Source organism: Dendrobates tinctorius, unplaced genomic scaffold (assembly GCF_039654945.1).
Source record: "Dendrobates tinctorius isolate UK_male_01 unplaced genomic scaffold, ASM3965494v1 ptg000485l, whole genome shotgun sequence".
NCBI lineage: Eukaryota > Metazoa > Chordata > Amphibia > Anura > Dendrobatidae > Dendrobates > Dendrobates tinctorius.
In genome coordinates, this window is record NW_027362146.1 from 407239 (window position 1) to 425412 (window position 18174).

Here is an 18174-nt window from a genome sequence, read left to right on the forward strand (position 1 = left end):
TCTCCACTCCTAGGTTCCTAGGTAAGAGAAGCTCCACCTGAGCTCTACCCGAGGTTGGGGACTAGAGAAAAAATCCCGACGCTGACAATAGAGACCCACATTAAATTGCACCTGAATGAAGGTAACCCAGTCTGATATATGCTGCAGGTAAAAGTAAATGACCTCAATGTCAGCACGATTAAATAATATCACGGCTGAGAAAGTACTAGAGGATTGCTGCATAAATCCACAAAGGTTCAACATAAAGGTAAAAAAGGGTAATACCTATGAAAACTGCAGGTCTCTGGTGAATGTGAATGACGCGACCTCCCTCACCCCAACACGTGTTTCGCACTAGCTTCTTCCAGGGAGTGTCTATGTGGTGGGCCTTCCGGGTTTAAATATACCCAGGAACCAATCAGAGAGCATCATAAGGTAATGAAGGCGTGAACTATTACATTCAGAGTGAGCTGCCTGTAGTGTTGTCACAGATTATTTCCACACAGTATTTTTTTTCAGTCACGATATATTCAGCTATTTTGACACTGAGGTTATTTAATTAAGTTACATATATCGGGCCTGATTTATATTCAATGTGTTTTTTAATACTGTGGTGTGAATATTCTCTACATTTATAGAGATATTATACTCCTGTTGGAAATTATATATAATTACTTATGTGCAAGGATTCACATTTGTCTGTGCGACTATAATAACTAATGGCATGAATGTTTTGAGCGCCTCCTGCTGGGCATTTTTGCAATTTTTTTTAATATTTTTAATGTTTTTTCAATAAAATTTGATATTTTATTCTCATACTGTATCTCTTCATGATTTTTGGTGCCGTCATGGTATATTGGCCCAAAAATGTTTGTTTCAAAGAAAATAAGACATATACATATTTGGTATTGTCACATTCTGAATCACTTGATCTATCAATATAAAAAAAGAATTAACCCGATCGCTAAACGGCGTAACAAGAAAAAAGTCAAAACGCCAGAATTAGGTTTTCGATCGCTGCAACCTTGCATTAAAATGCAATAACGGGCGATCAAAAGATCGTATCTGCACCAAAATGGTATTAAAAACGTCAGCTCGGCACACAAAAAATAATCCTTCCCCCAACCCAAGATCATGAAAAATGGAGATGCGACGGGTATAGGAAAATGGTGCAATTATTTTATACTTTACCTAATGAAGAGGAGTTATTTTTACTGATAAATGTTTGTTTTGGGTCATTTATTTTCTGTTGGTATTTGGTTTATCCTATAAATCTTCCATATAATATTCTCACCTTGAATTTATCCTATAAAACTCCCATATAATATTCTCACCTTGAATTTATCCTATAAAACTCCCATATAATATTCTCACCTTGAATTTATCCTATAAATCTCCCATATAATATTCTCACCTTGAATTTATCCTATAAAACTCCCAAATAATATTCTCACCTTGAATTTATCCTATAAAACTCCCATATAATATTCTCACCTTGAATTTATCCTATAAAACTCCCATATAATATTCTCACCTTGAATTTATCCTATAAAACTCCCATATAATATTCTCACCTTGAATTTATCCTATAAAACTCCCATATAATATTCTCACCTTGAATTTATCCTATAAAACTCCCATATAATATTCTCACCTTGAATTTATCCTATAAAACTCCCATATAATATTCTCACCTTGAATTTATCCTATAAAACTCCCATATAATATTCTCACCTTGAATTTATCCTATAAATCTCCCATATAATATTCTCACCTTGAATTTATCCTATAAAACTCCCATATAATATTCTCACCTTGAATTTATCCTATAAAACTCCCATATAATATTCTCACCTTGAATTTATTCTATAAATCTCCCATATAATATTCTCACCTTGAATTTATTCTATAAAACTCCCATATAATATTCTCACCTTGAATTTATCCTATAAAACTCCCATATAATATTCTCACCTTGAATTTATCCTATAAAACTCCCATATAATATTCTCACCTTGAATTTATTCTATAAAACTCCCATATAATATTCTCACCTTGAATTTATTCTATAAAACTCCCATATAATATTCTCACCTTGAATTTATCCTATAAAACTCCCATATAATATTCTCACCTTGAATTTATCCTATAAAACTCCCATATAATATACTCACCTTGAATTTATCCTATAAAACTCCCATATAATATTCTCACCTTGAATTTATCCTATAAAACTCCCATATAATATTCTCACCTTGAATTTATCCTATAAAACTCCCATATAATATTCTCACCTTGAATTTATCCTATAAAACTCCCATATAATATTCTCACCTTGAATTTATCCTATAAAACTCCCATATAATAGTCTCACCTTGAATTTATTCTATAAAACTCCCATATAATATTCTCACCTTGAATTTATTCTATAAAACTCCCATATAATATTCTCACCTTGAATTTATCCTATAAAACTCCCATATAATATTCTCACCTTGAATTTATCCTATAAAACTCCCGTATAATATTCTCACCTTGAATTTATCCTATAAAACTCCCATATAATATTCTCACCTTGAATTTATCCTATAAAACTCCCATATAATATACTCACCTTGAATTTATCCTATAAAACTCCCATATAATATTCTCACCTTGAATTTATCCTATAAAACTCCCATATAATATTCTCACATTGAATTTATCCTATAAAACTCCCATATAATATTCTCACCTTGAATTTATCCTATAAAACTCCCATATAATAGTCTCACCTTGAATTTATTCTATAAAACTCCCATATAATATTCTCACCTTGAATTTATTCTATAAAACTCCCATATAATATTCTCACCTTGAATTTATCCTATAAAACTCCCATATAATATTCTCACCTTGAATTTATCCTATAAAACTCCCGTATAATATTCTCACCTTGAATTTATCCTATAAAACTCCCATATAATATTCTCACCTTGAATTTATCCTATAAAACTCCCATATAATATTCTCACCTTGAATTTATTCTATAAAACTCCCATATAATATTCTCACCTTGAATTTATCCTATAAAACTCCCATATAATATTCTCACCTTGAATTTATCCTATAAAACTCCCATATAATATTCTCACCTTGAATTTATTCTATAAAACTCCCATATAATAGTCTCACCTTGAATTTATTCTATAAAACTCCCATATAATATTCTCACCTTGAATTTATCCTATAAATCTCCCATATAATATTCTCACCTTGAATTTATTCTATAAAACTCCCATATAATATTCTCACCTTGAATTTATCCTATAAATCTCCCATATAATATTCTCACCTTGAATTTATTCTATAAATCTCCCATATAATATTCTCACCTTGAATTTATCCTATAAAACTCCCATATAATATTCTCACCTTGAATTTATTCTATAAAACTCCCATATAATATTCTCACCTTGAATTTATCCTATAAAACTCCCATATAATATTCTCACCTTGAATTTATCCTATAAAACTCCCATATAATAGTCTCACCTTGAATTTATTCTATAAAACTCCCATATAATATTCTCACCTTGAATTTATTCTATAAAACTCCCATATAATATTCTCACCTTGAATTTATCCTATAAAACTCCCATATAATATTCTCACCTTGAATTTATCCTATAAAACTCCCATATAATATTCTCACCTTGAATTTATCCTATAAAACTCCCATATAATAGTCTCACCTTGAATTTATTCTATAAAACTCCCATATAATATTCTCACCTTGAATTTATTCTATAAAACTCCCATATAATATTCTCACCTTGAATTTATCCTATAAAACTCCCATATAATATTCTCACCTTGAATTTATCCTATAAAACTCCCATATAATATTCTCACCTTGAATTTATTCTATAAAACTCCCATATAATATTCTCACCTTGAATTTATCCTATAAAACTCCCATATAATATTCTCACCTTGAATTTATCCTATAAAACTCCCATATAATATTCTCACCTTGAATTTATTCTATAAAACTCCCATATAATAGTCTCACCTTGAATTTATTCTATAAAACTCCCATATAATATTCTCATCTTGAATTTATCCTATAAAACTCCCATATAATATTCTCACCTTGAATTTATCCTATAAAACTCCCATATAATATTCTCACCTTGAATTTATTCTATAAAACTCCCATATAATATTCTCACCTTGAATTTATCCTATAAATCTCCCATATAATATTCTCACCTTGAATTTATCCTATAAAACTCCCATATAATATTCTCACCTTGAATTTATCCTATAAAACTCCCATATAATATTCTCACCTTGAATTTATTCTATAAAACTCCCATATAATAGTCTCACCTTGAATTTATTCTATAAAACTCCCATATAATATTCTCATCTTGAATTTATCCTATAAAACTCCCATATAATATTCTCACCTTGAATTTATCCTATAAAACTCCCATATAATATTCTCACCTTGAATTTATTCTATAAAACTCCCATATAATATTCTCACCTTGAATTTATCCTATAAATCTCCCATATAATATTCTCACCTTGAATTTATTCTATAAATCTCCCATATAATATTCTCACCTTGAATTTATCCTATAAAACTCCCATATAATATTCTCACCTTGAATTTATCCTATAAAACTCCCATATAATATTCTCACCTTGAATTTATCCTATAAAACTCCCATATAATAGTCTCACCTTGAATTTATTCTATAAAACTCCCATATAATATTCTCACCTTGAATTTATTCTATAAAACTCCCATATAATATTCTCACCTTGAATTTATCCTATAAAACTCCCATATAATATTCTCACCTTGAATTTATCCTATAAAACTCCCATATAATAGTCTCACCTTGAATTTATCCTATAAAACTCCCATATAATAGTCTCACCTTGAATTTATTCTATAAAACTCCCATATAATATTCTCACCTTGAATTTATTCTATAAAACTCCCATATAATATTCTCACCTTGAATTTATCCTATAAAACTCCCATATAATATTCTCACCTTGAATTTATCCTATAAAACTCCCGTATAATATTCTCACCTTGAATTTATCCTATAAAACTCCCATATAATATTCTCACCTTGAATTTATCCTGAAAAACTCCCATATAATATTCTCACCTTGAATTTATCCTATAAAACTCCCATATAATATTCTCACCTTGAATTTATTCTATAAAACTCCCATATAATATTCTCACCTTGAATTTAATCTATAAAACTCCCATATAATATTCTCACCTTGAATTTATTCTATAAAACTCCCATATAATATTCTCACCTTGAATTTATCCTATAAAACTCCCATATAATATTCTCACCTTGAATTTATCCTATAAAACTCCCGTATAATATTCTCACCTTAAATTTATCCTATAAAACTCCCATATAATATTCTCACCTTGAATTTATCCTATAAAACTCCCATATAATATTCTCACCTTGAATTATCCTATAAAACTCCCATATAATATTCTCACCTTGAATTTATTCTATAAATCTCCCATATAATATTCTCACCTTGAATTTATTCTATAAAACTCCCATATAATATTCTCACCTTGAATTTATTCTATAAAACTCCCATATAATATTCTCACCTTGAATTTATCCTATAAAACTCCCATATAATATTCTCACCTTGAATTTATCCTATAAAACTCCCATATAATATTCTCACCTTGAATTTATTCTATAAAACTCCCATATAATATTCTCACCTTGAATTTATCCTATAAAACTCCCATATAATATTCTCACCTTCAATTTATTCTATAAAACTCCCATATAATATTCTCACCTTGAATTTATTCTATAAAACTCCCATATAATATTCTCACCTTGAATTTATCCTATAAAACTCCCATATAATATTCTCACCTTGAATTTATTCTATAAAACTCCCATATAATATTCTCACCTTCAATTTATTCTATAAATCTCCCATAATATTCTCACCTTGAATTTATCCTATAAATCTCCCATATAATATTCTCACCTTGAATTTATCCTATAAATCTCCCATATAATATTCTCACCTAGAATTTATCCTATAAAACTCCCATATAATATTCTCACCTTGAATTTATCCTATAAAACTCCCATATAATATTCTCACCTTGAATTTATCCTATAAAACTCCCATATAACATTCTCACCTAGAATTTATCCTATAAAACTCCCATATAATATTCTCACCTTGAATTTATCCTATAAATCTCCCATATAATATTCTCACCTTGAATTTATTCTATAAAACTCCCATATAATATTCTCACCTTGAATTTATCCTATAAAACTCCCATATAATATTCTCACCTTGAATTTATCCTATAAAACTCCCATATAATATTCTCACCTTGAATTTATCCTATAAAACTCCCATATAATATACTCACCTTGAATTTATCCTATAAAACTCCCATATAATATTCTCACCTTGAATTTATCCTATAAAACTCCCATATAATATTCTCACCTTGAATTTATCCTGAAAAACTCCCATATAATATTCTCACCTTGAATTTATCCTATAAAACTCCCATATAATATTCTCACCTTGAATTTATTCTATAAAACTCCCATATAATATTCTCACCTTGAATTTATTCTATAAAACTCCCATATAATATTCTCACCTTGAATTTATTCTATAAAACTCCCATATAATATTCTCACCTTGAATTTATCCTATAAAACTCCCATATAATATTCTCACCTTGAATTTATCCTATAAAACTCCCGTATAATATTCTCACCTTAAATTTATCCTATAAAACTCCCATATAATATTCTCACCTTGAATTTATCCTATAAAACTCCCATATAATATTCTCACCTTGAATTATCCTATAAAACTCCCATATAATATTCTCACCTTGAATTTATTCTATAAATCTCCCATATAATATTCTCACCTTGTATTTATTCTATAAAACTCCCATATAATATTCTCACCTTGAATTTATTCTATAAAACTCCCATATAATATTCTCACCTTGAATTTATCCTATAAAACTCCCATATAATATTCTCACCTTGAATTTATCCTATAAAACTCCCATATAATATTCTCACCTTGAATTTATTCTATAAAACTCCCATATAATATTCTCACCTTGAATTTATCCTATAAAACTCCCATATAATATTCTCACCTTCAATTTATTCTATAAAACTCCCATATAATATTCTCACCTTGAATTTATTCTATAAAACTCCCATATAATATTCTCACCTTGAATTTATCCTATAAAACTCCCATATAATATTCTCACCTTGAATTTATTCTATAAAACTCCCATATAATATTCTCACCTTCAATTTATTCTATAAATCTCCCATAATATTCTCACCTTGAATTTATCCTATAAATCTCCCATATAATATTCTCACCTTGAATTTATCCTATAAATCTCCCATATAATATTCTCACCTAGAATTTATCCTATAAAACTCCCATATAATATTCTCACCTTGAATTTATCCTATAAAACTCCCATATAATATTCTCACCTTGAATTTATCCTATAAAACTCCCATATAACATTCTCACCTAGAATTTATCCTATAAAACTCCCATATAATATTCTCACCTTGAATTTATCCTATAAATCTCCCATATAATATTCTCACCTTGAATTTATTCTATAAAACTCCCATATAATATTCTCACCTTGAATTTATCCTATAAAACTCCCATATAATATTCTCACCTTGAATTTATCCTATAAAACTCCCATATAATATTCTCACCTTGAATTTATCCTATAAAACTCCCATATAATATTCTCACCTTGAATTTATCCTATAAAACTCCCATATAATATTCTCACCTTGAATTTATCCTATAAAACTCCCATATAATATTCTCACCTTGAATTTATCCTATAAAACTCCTATATAATATTCTCACCTTGAATTTATCCTATAAATCTCCCATATAATATTCTCACCTTGAATTTATCCTATAAAACTCCCATATAATATTCTCACCTTGAATTTATCCTATAAAACTCCCATATAATATTCTCACCCTGAATTTATCCTATAAAACTCCCATATAATATTCTCACCTTGAATTTATCCTATAAAACTCCCATATAATATTCCATCCTTGAACGCACGCCGCGTGCATCATGTTTTTGTACAATTTGTGAATAATATATATAGGTTCTCCTCGTCTGAGTTATTTTTGAAGGTCAACAAAATACGATTTTCCTGTAATTCATTTCTCGCACTCTCGGTATAATAATGACTTTTCCCTGTGTGGGATTTTTGATAAAAAGGTTGACAACTAGTTGGACATCCCCTTCTCATTCCTCATGTTTGGTCCTGTTACAATAAAAACATATACACAAACCTCCCATGCTGGCACCGTCTCAGCGGTGTCGGCACTTGCGTTCTTGGGTCTCTTTTGAGGTTTTTACGTCATGTGAGCCCTGTGCCCAATCAGCGCTGACGTCACTGTCCCCACCTTCAGACAAATCAAGCATCATGAGGCCGTCAGAGAGCAGCCGCAGCCCTGGCTTCATGTTGATGTTCAATACGTCCGAAGAAAGGAACAGTGAAGCTGCCGCTGATTGGGCGCAGGGCTCGTGTGATGTGAGAACCTCACATAAGCCCCGGGACAGTGAGTCTCGACACCGCTGAAGTGGAGCCGGCACGCCAGCTGAGTATGAGTTTTTTATTTTTTGTTTTTTTCACAAATAAACGCAAGTTATATGAATGAAATTTTACCACTATCATGAAGTACAATATGTCATGAGAAAACAATGTCAAAATCACCAGAATCCATGGAAGCGTTCACCAGTTATTACCTCATAAAGGGACAGTGGTCAGAATTGTAAAAATTGGCCCGGGCATTAACATGCAAACCACCCTTGGGAGTAAAGGGGTTATTGCAAAAAATGTGGTCAAATATGTGCTTAGTATCCCCCATCCTGGTATATATGGTCGCCTCACCCCCATCCTGATACACAAGGCCCCCTCATCCCTATCCTGGTATGCATGGATCCCTCATCCTTATCCTGGCAGGAATGATCGCCCTCATCCCTATATTAATATGCAGGGCCCCCATCTCATCCTGGTATGCATGGCCCCATCCCATTTGCCCCCACCCCCATCCTAGTATGCATGGCACCATCAGAAAACTTTAAAAAATAAAATTACACTTACCTACCCGGCGCTCCCTCGCTGCATCCTGCTCCGGTGTCAGTAACTGCTTTATGCTTGTAAGCAGCACATGGCAGGGACGTCATGCGTTGCTCACAAGCAGAGCACAGCTGCCGGAGTACTTACCGGGACTGTTCATTGGAGATCGGAGTGACTATTCATTGCTCTTCAGTAGCGCGCAGTGTCAGTCACCGGCTTCCTGCTGCTGCCGGCGGTCACGTGTGCCGCTACTTAAGAGAAATAAATATTCATTGGATTCATCATTCATTCAACAGGAGACTATTTAATACTGAACTATATTCAAGCGGGACTAGACGAAGAAAACCCTAAAATCATGTATCATGTTATCCGAAACAGTCAGAAAACTAGCCCCATATTGGGCGACCCCAGACCTCAGACTATATACTGTGTAAGTTTATAAGCCTCTCCAGTGTCAGGAATAGATAGTATGTGACAATACCGTATATACCACTCAGGGAACACTTACCTTTCAGAGATAATTTCCATATTCATACTAAATAATGGCACAGATCTCCCAGACATTATGACTGCACATATCCCTAGTCTTTATACCGATATTGCACTCATTCCCTGACAGACCGCAGCATGGCCATTAGTTAGAAGCTGCTAATGATCTTTGGAGTAGGTAAGTTTTCCCTGAGTGGTACATATTGGGCCGTCTGAAGACTGAGTTTAGTCTAGGACAATTTGTCTGCACTACTAATTATCAGCAGTTACATTACCAAACTAGGGCAGTCCCTATAGGAGAAAAACACAAGAATTATACTGTATTGTCACATACTATCTATTCCTGACACTGGAGGGGCTTATAAACTTACACAGTATATAGTTTGAGGTCTGGGATCTGCCAATATGGGGCTAGTTTTCTGACTGTTTCGGATAACATGATACAGGATTTTAGTTTTTTTTGTCTAGTCTCACTTGAATATAGATCAATATTAAATAGTCTCCTGATGAGTCGCCTTTGGTGAGGACGATGAAACCCATAGAAATGAGAGGCTTGGAGAGTGAGTGTGTATACGTCACCTCTACCTATATACTGAGATGTGGGGTACATGTTTTTTCTATTAGTCACCTATTAACTAATCTTCAGGGGGTGAATTATGGGTACAGTTTTACATTTGGAATTAATAAAGCTTAGTTTTATCCTTTTGTCAGCAAACATGAGGAATGAGAAGAGACAACCCATTTAAGAAGATTCAATTTTGGTTAAAACTATTCCAACACTATGAACATAAAAAAGTCTTCTCCCCTATGTGATGTCTCTGATGTTTATTCACAGTTGATTTCCAAGTAAAATATTTCCCACATGAAGAAAATGAAAATGGCTTCTCCTCTGTGTGAGGTATCTGATGACTAACAAGAAGCGCTTTCCGGTTAAAACATTTCTCACATTCTGAACAGGAAAAAGGCTTCTCCCCTGTGTGCGTTCTTTGATGGCGATCAAGATCTATTTTCCATTTAAAACATTTCCCACATTCTGAACATCAAACAGGCTTCTCTCCTGTGTGAGTTCTTTGGTGCTTAACAAAATTCCCTTTATGGTTAAAACATTTCCCACATTCTGAACATGAAAAAGGCTTCTCTCCTGTGTGAGTTCTTTGGTGTTCATCAAGATTCCCTTTCTGGTTAAAACATTTCCCACATTCTGAACATGAAAAAGGCTTCTCCCCTGTGTGAGTTCTTTGGTGATTAACCAATTGTGAATTCCAGTTAAAACATTTCCCACATTCTGAACAGGAAAAAGGCTTCTCCCCTGTGTGAGTTCTCTGGTGACTAATAAGATGACATTTCTGGTTAAAAGTTTTCCCACATTCTGAACATGAAAAAGGTTTCTCCCCTGTATGAGTTCTTTGGTGATTAACCAATTGTGATTTCAGGTTAAAACATTTCCCACATTCTGAACAGGAAAAAGGCTTCTCCCCCGTGTGAGTTCTATGGTGATTAACCAAATCTGATTTCCGATTAAAACATTTCCCACATTCTGAACAGGAAAAAAGCTTCTCCCCCATGTGAATGCTCTGATGTCTAACAAGAATCGCTTTCTGGCTAAAACATTTCCCACATTCAGAACATGAAAAAGGTTTCTCCCCTGTGTGTGTTCTCTGGTGATTAACAAAATGTGATTTATGTGCAAAACATTTCCCACATTCTGAACAGGAAAAAGGCTTTTCCCCTGTGTGAGTTCTATGGTGATAAACCAAATCTGATTTCTGGTTAAAACATTTCCCACATTCTGAACAGGAAAAAGGCTTCTCCCCTGTGTGAGTTCTATGGTGATAAACCAATTGTGATTTCCAGTGAAAACATTTCCCACATTCAGAACATGAAAAAGGTTTCTCCCCTGTGTGAGTTCTCTGGTGAGTAACAAAATGAGATTTCTTGTTAAAACATTTCCCACATTCTGAACATGAGAATGACTTCTTTGCTTTAGGAGCAGTTTGTTTTTTATTGCCTCTTTTGTGACTTTGATTTTCCTTAGTAGTCGGTAATGAATCAGAAGATGGGACCTGTTTCATAGGATCAGATGACAGATCTTTGCTGTGAATGGATGATGGTATATCTGGAGTACTGGCAATCACTTCAGTTGTATCTTGTAGGATTTCAAGATCATCAGATTTAAAACTTGAAGATGTCGGCTGTCCCTCTGATCTCCTGGTACAGTCATCTGCTAAGATAAAAAACAGTTATTATTTTTTAATAAAATATCCTAGAGTTTTATATTTTTGAACATTTCTACTTAAACTGTCCATAAAAATAGCAAGCTATGTAAAAAAACTTTAATTATTTACCAAGACAATGACAGTTCACAGTCTAATAGAAAACCTTGTTGGATGAACCAGTAGTGTGCGGTGTTCAACTGTTTGTTCATTCTGCCTCCCAAATATCAAATAAAAAGAAACCAATCAATGTTATGTAGGCAAAAATAATACCAATTCTCATCTCAGAAAAAACAAGTCCCCACTCAGGTCCATCATCTGTCAATAGAAAAACAGATAAGGCAGATTACACTTAATGCTATAATTAGGGTTACTGTTAGGCTAAAGTTAGGATTAGGATAAAGAATTAGGCTTTTCTCAATTGTCTCCCCAATAATTGGGTCATGTCACATCAGTCATGTCAGAGTTTTCTTTTTCCGGAAAAAAATAAATAAATAAAAACGAATAAAATGTCCCGTCAGTATTATAGTGCAGAGGAGGCTTATGCACTTTTATGTTCTGACAGTGAAGAAAGTGCAGTGTCAGATGGCGATGTGGATTTCGAGGGCTTTAGTAGCAGCGACAGTGATAGCTCAGAAATGAGCAGTGATTCTGGTCCATCCTCACACACAAGGACCAGGACAACAAGAAGGACAAATAGCGCTTCTGGTGAAATGTCTCCAACTCAGGGAACAATGCCCAGTACTAGCGCTGTCCCTAGTGCTCGTGAATTGGCGCACACCAATGTCCAAGGGGCTTTGCCTCTTGCTGTAGCATTTCCCAGATGGGAGGCTTCGGATTCGGCTACTCCATTCATCCCTAATTTTAATGCCATTCCTGGTATAAATGTGGAGGTGGAAAATTTTGGACCAATTATTTTTTTAATTTGTTTCTGACAGATAGCTTGCTAGAGCATATTGTCCTACAAATTTATATGCGTCCCAATTCATCAGCCAGAATCCACAATCCTATTATGCTAGGTCACATTTATGGACACCAACTAATGTCCTAGAAATGAAAACATTTTTAGGACTTACATTCGCTATGGGGCTTGTTAAAGAAATGAGCATTCGGTCCTATTGGTCCAACCGCCCTGTTCAAGCCACGCCCTACTTATATGGAGACATCTGGAAAAATCGTTTGGGAGCTGATAACTCCATTTCTACAAAAAGGCTACAATCTGTATGTTGACAACTACTACACCAGCATACCCATATTTAAAAGTCTGGTTGAACATAACATAGGGGCTTGTGGGACCATTGACAAAAACCGTCAGGGGTTTCCACAATCATTGGTCAGCAAAAAGTTCTGAAAGGGGCAGTCAGGGGCTTTACCCAATGGAGAGCTGCTTGCCCTTAAGTATAATAAAGATATTTTTATCCTGAGCTCGATCCACACAGATGCCACAAGGACCACTGCAGACCAACAGGGATCCACTACTCCAAAACCTGTGTCTGTCATTGACTACAACAAATATATGGGGGTGTGGACCTTGCAGATCAGGTTCTACAGCCATACCAGGTATCAAGAAAATCATAGATCTGGTATAAAAAGTTAGTCATGTATTTGTTTCAGGTGGCCACATATAATTCTTTTGTGTTATACAAAAAAGCCGGAAATGCAGATACTTTCCTTGATTATCAGGAAAAGGTCACTGAAAATCTTGTTTTTGATAATTTTGTCCCCACCAATCCTTTAGAATGTGAAGATGTGAGAAGACTCACTGAGCGACATTTTAATGCACTCATCCCAGTAACTGAACCAAGAAAGAACCCCCAGAGAAGATGTCGTGTATGTTCCTAGAGAGGAATGAGGCATGATCCCCGCTATTATTACCCACAATGCCCATCACTGCCAGCCTTATGCCTCCATGACGGCTTTACAATCTTCCACACAGAACCACGTTTTTGAACTGTTTTGACATTCAAGCATTTGGTTTATTTAGTGACAGACACATTTGAGTAGAGCTGACTTAACAATTTCCGGGGGTAGGTGGGGGGAGGTCTCCAGAGACACAAGCTGGGCACAATATGTTATTGTGAGGCTTAGAAAAAAAACTACATCCAGCAAAATGACACCGGCGGCGCCTGCATAGTAGCATCTATAAGTAAGAGACAGAGGCTACTGCGCAGGCGCCGCTGGTGACATTTTGCTGGATGTAATTTTTTTTCTAAGCCTCACAATAGCCACAATATAATAGGCATTATAAACAATAATATCAATGCTATTATATGCATCATGTAATAATGGGGGCAGGTCAGTGAGGGGTCAGCGACCTGTCATAAGCTAATACAGATGAATATGTAATCAGAGCACCACATAAAGCCCCGCCCACAGCCCCACCCACAGCCCCGCCCCAGAGCACGAGAATCTCATTAACTGAAAACTACAAATACAGATTACACAACAGTAAACCAGAGTTGCCCTCATTTATGGTGGACCATTGGAGCTACTATGGATCCTGAGCAGAAGATTAGAGAAAATAATATTGCTCCCCATTTCAGGAGAGATTGTGCAGTAATCTGAATTCCTTAGGATCAGAAACAATGTAATTTATGACGTGGAGTGAATCCATGACACCAGGGCTGGAGCCAACACATCTCCTGCAGGCGGGAATAAATGTATATTACAGCCCTCAGCCACGCACAGCTTAGAGATCTATCATGGCACAGGTGGAATGTTTGTCCTGTAGATTATCACAATTCTCCTTGAAGTTAGTTGGTTTTAATACAAATTGAAAAGTCAGGATAAAGGGAAACTCTGCTGTTATTGGACAGAAATTCACACTTGGCCTCACTGCACATTTACTGTTGTCGCTCATAAAAGGGAAGTTTGGTCAGAAAGACTGGACCTGGTCTTGTAGGGACCATGAGACATTCAGCAGCACAAAAGGGAGAGAAGATTCATCCGATAAGATCTCAGGGATCTAGGAAGCCAACAGCATCATTACCCTCCGCTTTCTCTTACAGGCCCAGCATAAGATTTTTCTACAAGTGATTTTCTATCTTGTCAGCACATTCTACGTACGCTGTCATTTGGCTTTATAGTTACAGATCTGGGCAGGTAACGGTCAGCGTCTCCTAATGTGAAGGAGAGAATGGCTGATGAAATCAATTATTAACCCTTATACAAGTCAGTTCACATATGGTGTACCAAGATGGCGTCTGTGTCTTCAGGCAACACCCTGGAAGGAATCCTTGGAATGCAGAAGCTGAGATACTGGATACCATATATGGAAGTGAAGGTGAAATGGACCTAACATAGACTGACACTGGCTACTCAGAAGATTGTGTGACACCCATTTCCTGTCTCTGTCTTGAGAATAAACTTCAGTTCTGTGCAAGCCTTTGCTGAGAAAGGAGTAGACATCTAACTCTGTGTTCGGTGTGACTCTTTAAGCGTGCACTCGGCCTATATTGGGTCAGGTACAAGCAATCATATAGATCTCGCTTTAAGGGATCACCCTCATACTAATACCAGGGGGAAGGTGGATCCTCCAGGTTGTAAGTTTTATAGAAAAGGGCTTTCAATGCCCAAAGTCATTTGAACAGTTTTGGGTGGAGGAGAATGTTGTGATCTAGAGGCAAAATGGTGATCATGGTAATACGGCCGGACTACACCACCGATAAAGCAGCCACAGCCGGTGACTGAGAGGAATCTGTGACTTCTCTGCATTCAGTGGTCACTACTCACCTGGGTAGTCATATGTGGGAATCTCCTCTTTACACCACTCATCATCTCTCACATATGTCTCTGTAGTATTAATATGGGTCAGATCTTCACCCTGAAACAAATATTGTAAAAGTCACAGACAGATGGAGAAGTCCCATCTATGATCAGCTCTAATCCTGCCATCTCCACCGTTCTCATTACACAAGTATAAAACATATAATACTGGTGGATAAAACAAGACTGAGCACAAGACCTTCACAGCCGTCTACACATCATAGGGGAGATCTCCTGACACCTTCTCTCCATCTACCTGATGATCCTGAGGAACACTGGGATCTTCTTGGTTACAGTCCTGTGGAAGAAGACGGGGACATCTCTCTGGTGTTGTCCTCTTACTGGATAGATCTGGAGGAAACACATACAGGGACTGAATTCATTCTCTACATACAGATAATTATAGGCCGTGTGTAGTTAGTCCTGTCTATTACCTGGTGATGTGAGGGGCTGGGGAACCTCCATTGTGATGTTCTTGTACAGATCTCTGTGTCCTTCTAAATACTCCCACTCCTCCATGGAGAAATAGACAGCGACATCCTGACACCTTATAGGAACCTGACACATACAATGATACCGTCATCCCCCCGATCCCTTCATAGTGTTACTGTATAATGTCCCAGCATTCCCAGCAGTGTCACCTCTCCAGTCAGCAGCTCAATCATCTTGTAGATGATTTCTAGGATCTTCTGGTCATTGATGTCCTCATGGATCAGGGGGTGAGGTGGAGGCCCCGTGATTGGGCTCAGGGGTCTTCCCCATCCCTCAGACACAGGGTCCTGACAGCGATCACTAGAGGTCTTCTTCACCACTGTGTAATCCTGGTAATGGAGAGACATATTAATAAATCTAACTACAGACATTTCCAGAGTCCTCACCTCTCCAGTTCTGTCCATCTGTTATTCCCATAGATAAGAATGATGTAATATGACGTCATCAGAATCTCTCACCTCTCCAGTGAGACGGAAGAGGATCTCTAGGGTGAGGTGTAATATCCTCTCCGCCATCTTGTCTCTGTCCATATCCATCCTTGATGGGTAAATCAGGAAAATTCTCTTATGTAGAAGATCTTCACTGAGAGGATCCGATATTGTAGAGACCTGAATGAGAAGAAGATGATCCGATGTAACATCATAAGAATCCGGTGTAATAATACAATTACTGGAGATAATAAGGGAAACATAGGAGGAGATTTATTATCTTACAGGGTTTAGTTTTCTTCCCTGACATCTACTAATAAAACCTATATATTTAGGCCACAGACAACAAGCAGTTTCCTCCTCGGAGTCGGCAGCTGAACACGTTCCTCATAGACTCATCTTCCATAACGCTAATTCTCCTTTCATTACCGACACTGGAATCGGCATTAGCAATACTGCAGGAGAGATTCATTACACGCGACATGAGAAATAACTCCTTCCTGATGAGGACGACATCTTCATCTTCTACTGCGGCTCTAGAGACAGATGTGGCCAGAGTCGGTCACTGCCTCCATCCCCACCGGCCGTCTATATGAAGGTTTCCCGTCTTCCCCGCACTGGAATCTTCTCTCCCGTTAGATCTCAGCTCTGAGTCACACACAGAAGTTTGAGGCTTTTAGAAAAGATTTTTAGTTTCCACAAACACAACGGACAGAAATGATCTGATCCCAAAGTCCCCATGTACAGTGATTTATGGGGTTTATTTCTGGCCTTAGGCTTTCCTATATAACAAGAAAAACTCCAGAAAAAGCCGAAATTAAAATGTTTCTAAAGAAAATTGGCTCCAACAATTCTTGTAAGAAGAAAAAAATAAGCAAAAAGCAGAAGACACATTTTATAATTTTTAACATGTTAAACATTTATTAAAAAGAAATTAATCTTTTTGGGCCCCAGAACATAGATGTACACCGCAGGGACGGCACAGATGAGGCTGCAACAAAAACCCTGACAGCTTAACCACTTGCTGCTGTGAAAAGCAAACATGGCATCTAAGAAGGTGTGACAGAGTTTGGCTGAATGCCCCCCGCTTCCAAGTACTCGATAGTATGGGGCGGCCTAGTTACTCCGATACTTACATGCCTAATAATGGTGTCTGGGCTGCAATGTATGAAGGTCTATTAGGCCGGGCCAGAGGCAGCGTCCAATAAGTTACCTTATAACCCCCCATACACATTAGACTAAAGCTCCATGAAAGCACTGATTTCGGGGGGTTTGGCAGACCAAATAATGTATTTGGGGGCCTCCCGACAGATGATGTCAGGGCAGAGAAGGATCCGGCATCCTGAATTTCAGAGGATTATCCGTTTGTTCTTCCTGTAGATAATCCTCCTCTAGAGGAGTCTGGAGGCGACTCTCTCATACAGACCACAGGAAAGCTGGAATATTTGTGTGTATGGGGGAGTCGGGAGAGATCGCCGTCTGCCAAATGACCGATCAGCCAACTCTGATCTCATGTGTATGGGGCCGTTAGTATTACACTGACAGGCAGTGATGATACACGGCACTACAGTAGTACAGGGCATCACCGGAGCCATCAGAGGC

At 36.1% G+C, this 18174-nt stretch overlaps 1 protein-coding gene across 1 annotated transcript; it reads right to left on the reverse strand.

The window, feature by feature from the left end:
- Positions 1-10484: 10484 nt before the first annotated feature.
- Positions 10485-17198, reverse strand: LOC141077962 (uncharacterized). Its single transcript, XM_073564745.1, has 7 exons — positions 17048-17198; positions 16603-16752; positions 16294-16473; positions 16087-16210; positions 15909-16003; positions 15620-15710; positions 10485-11898 (listed from the first exon to the last, which is right to left on the reverse strand). The coding sequence occupies exons 1-7, from the start codon at positions 17054-17056 to the stop codon at positions 10715-10717; spliced, it is 1833 nt and encodes a 610-aa protein (XP_073420846.1). The 5' UTR covers positions 17057-17198; the 3' UTR covers positions 10485-10714.
- Between the last annotated feature and the right edge of the window lie 976 nt (positions 17199-18174).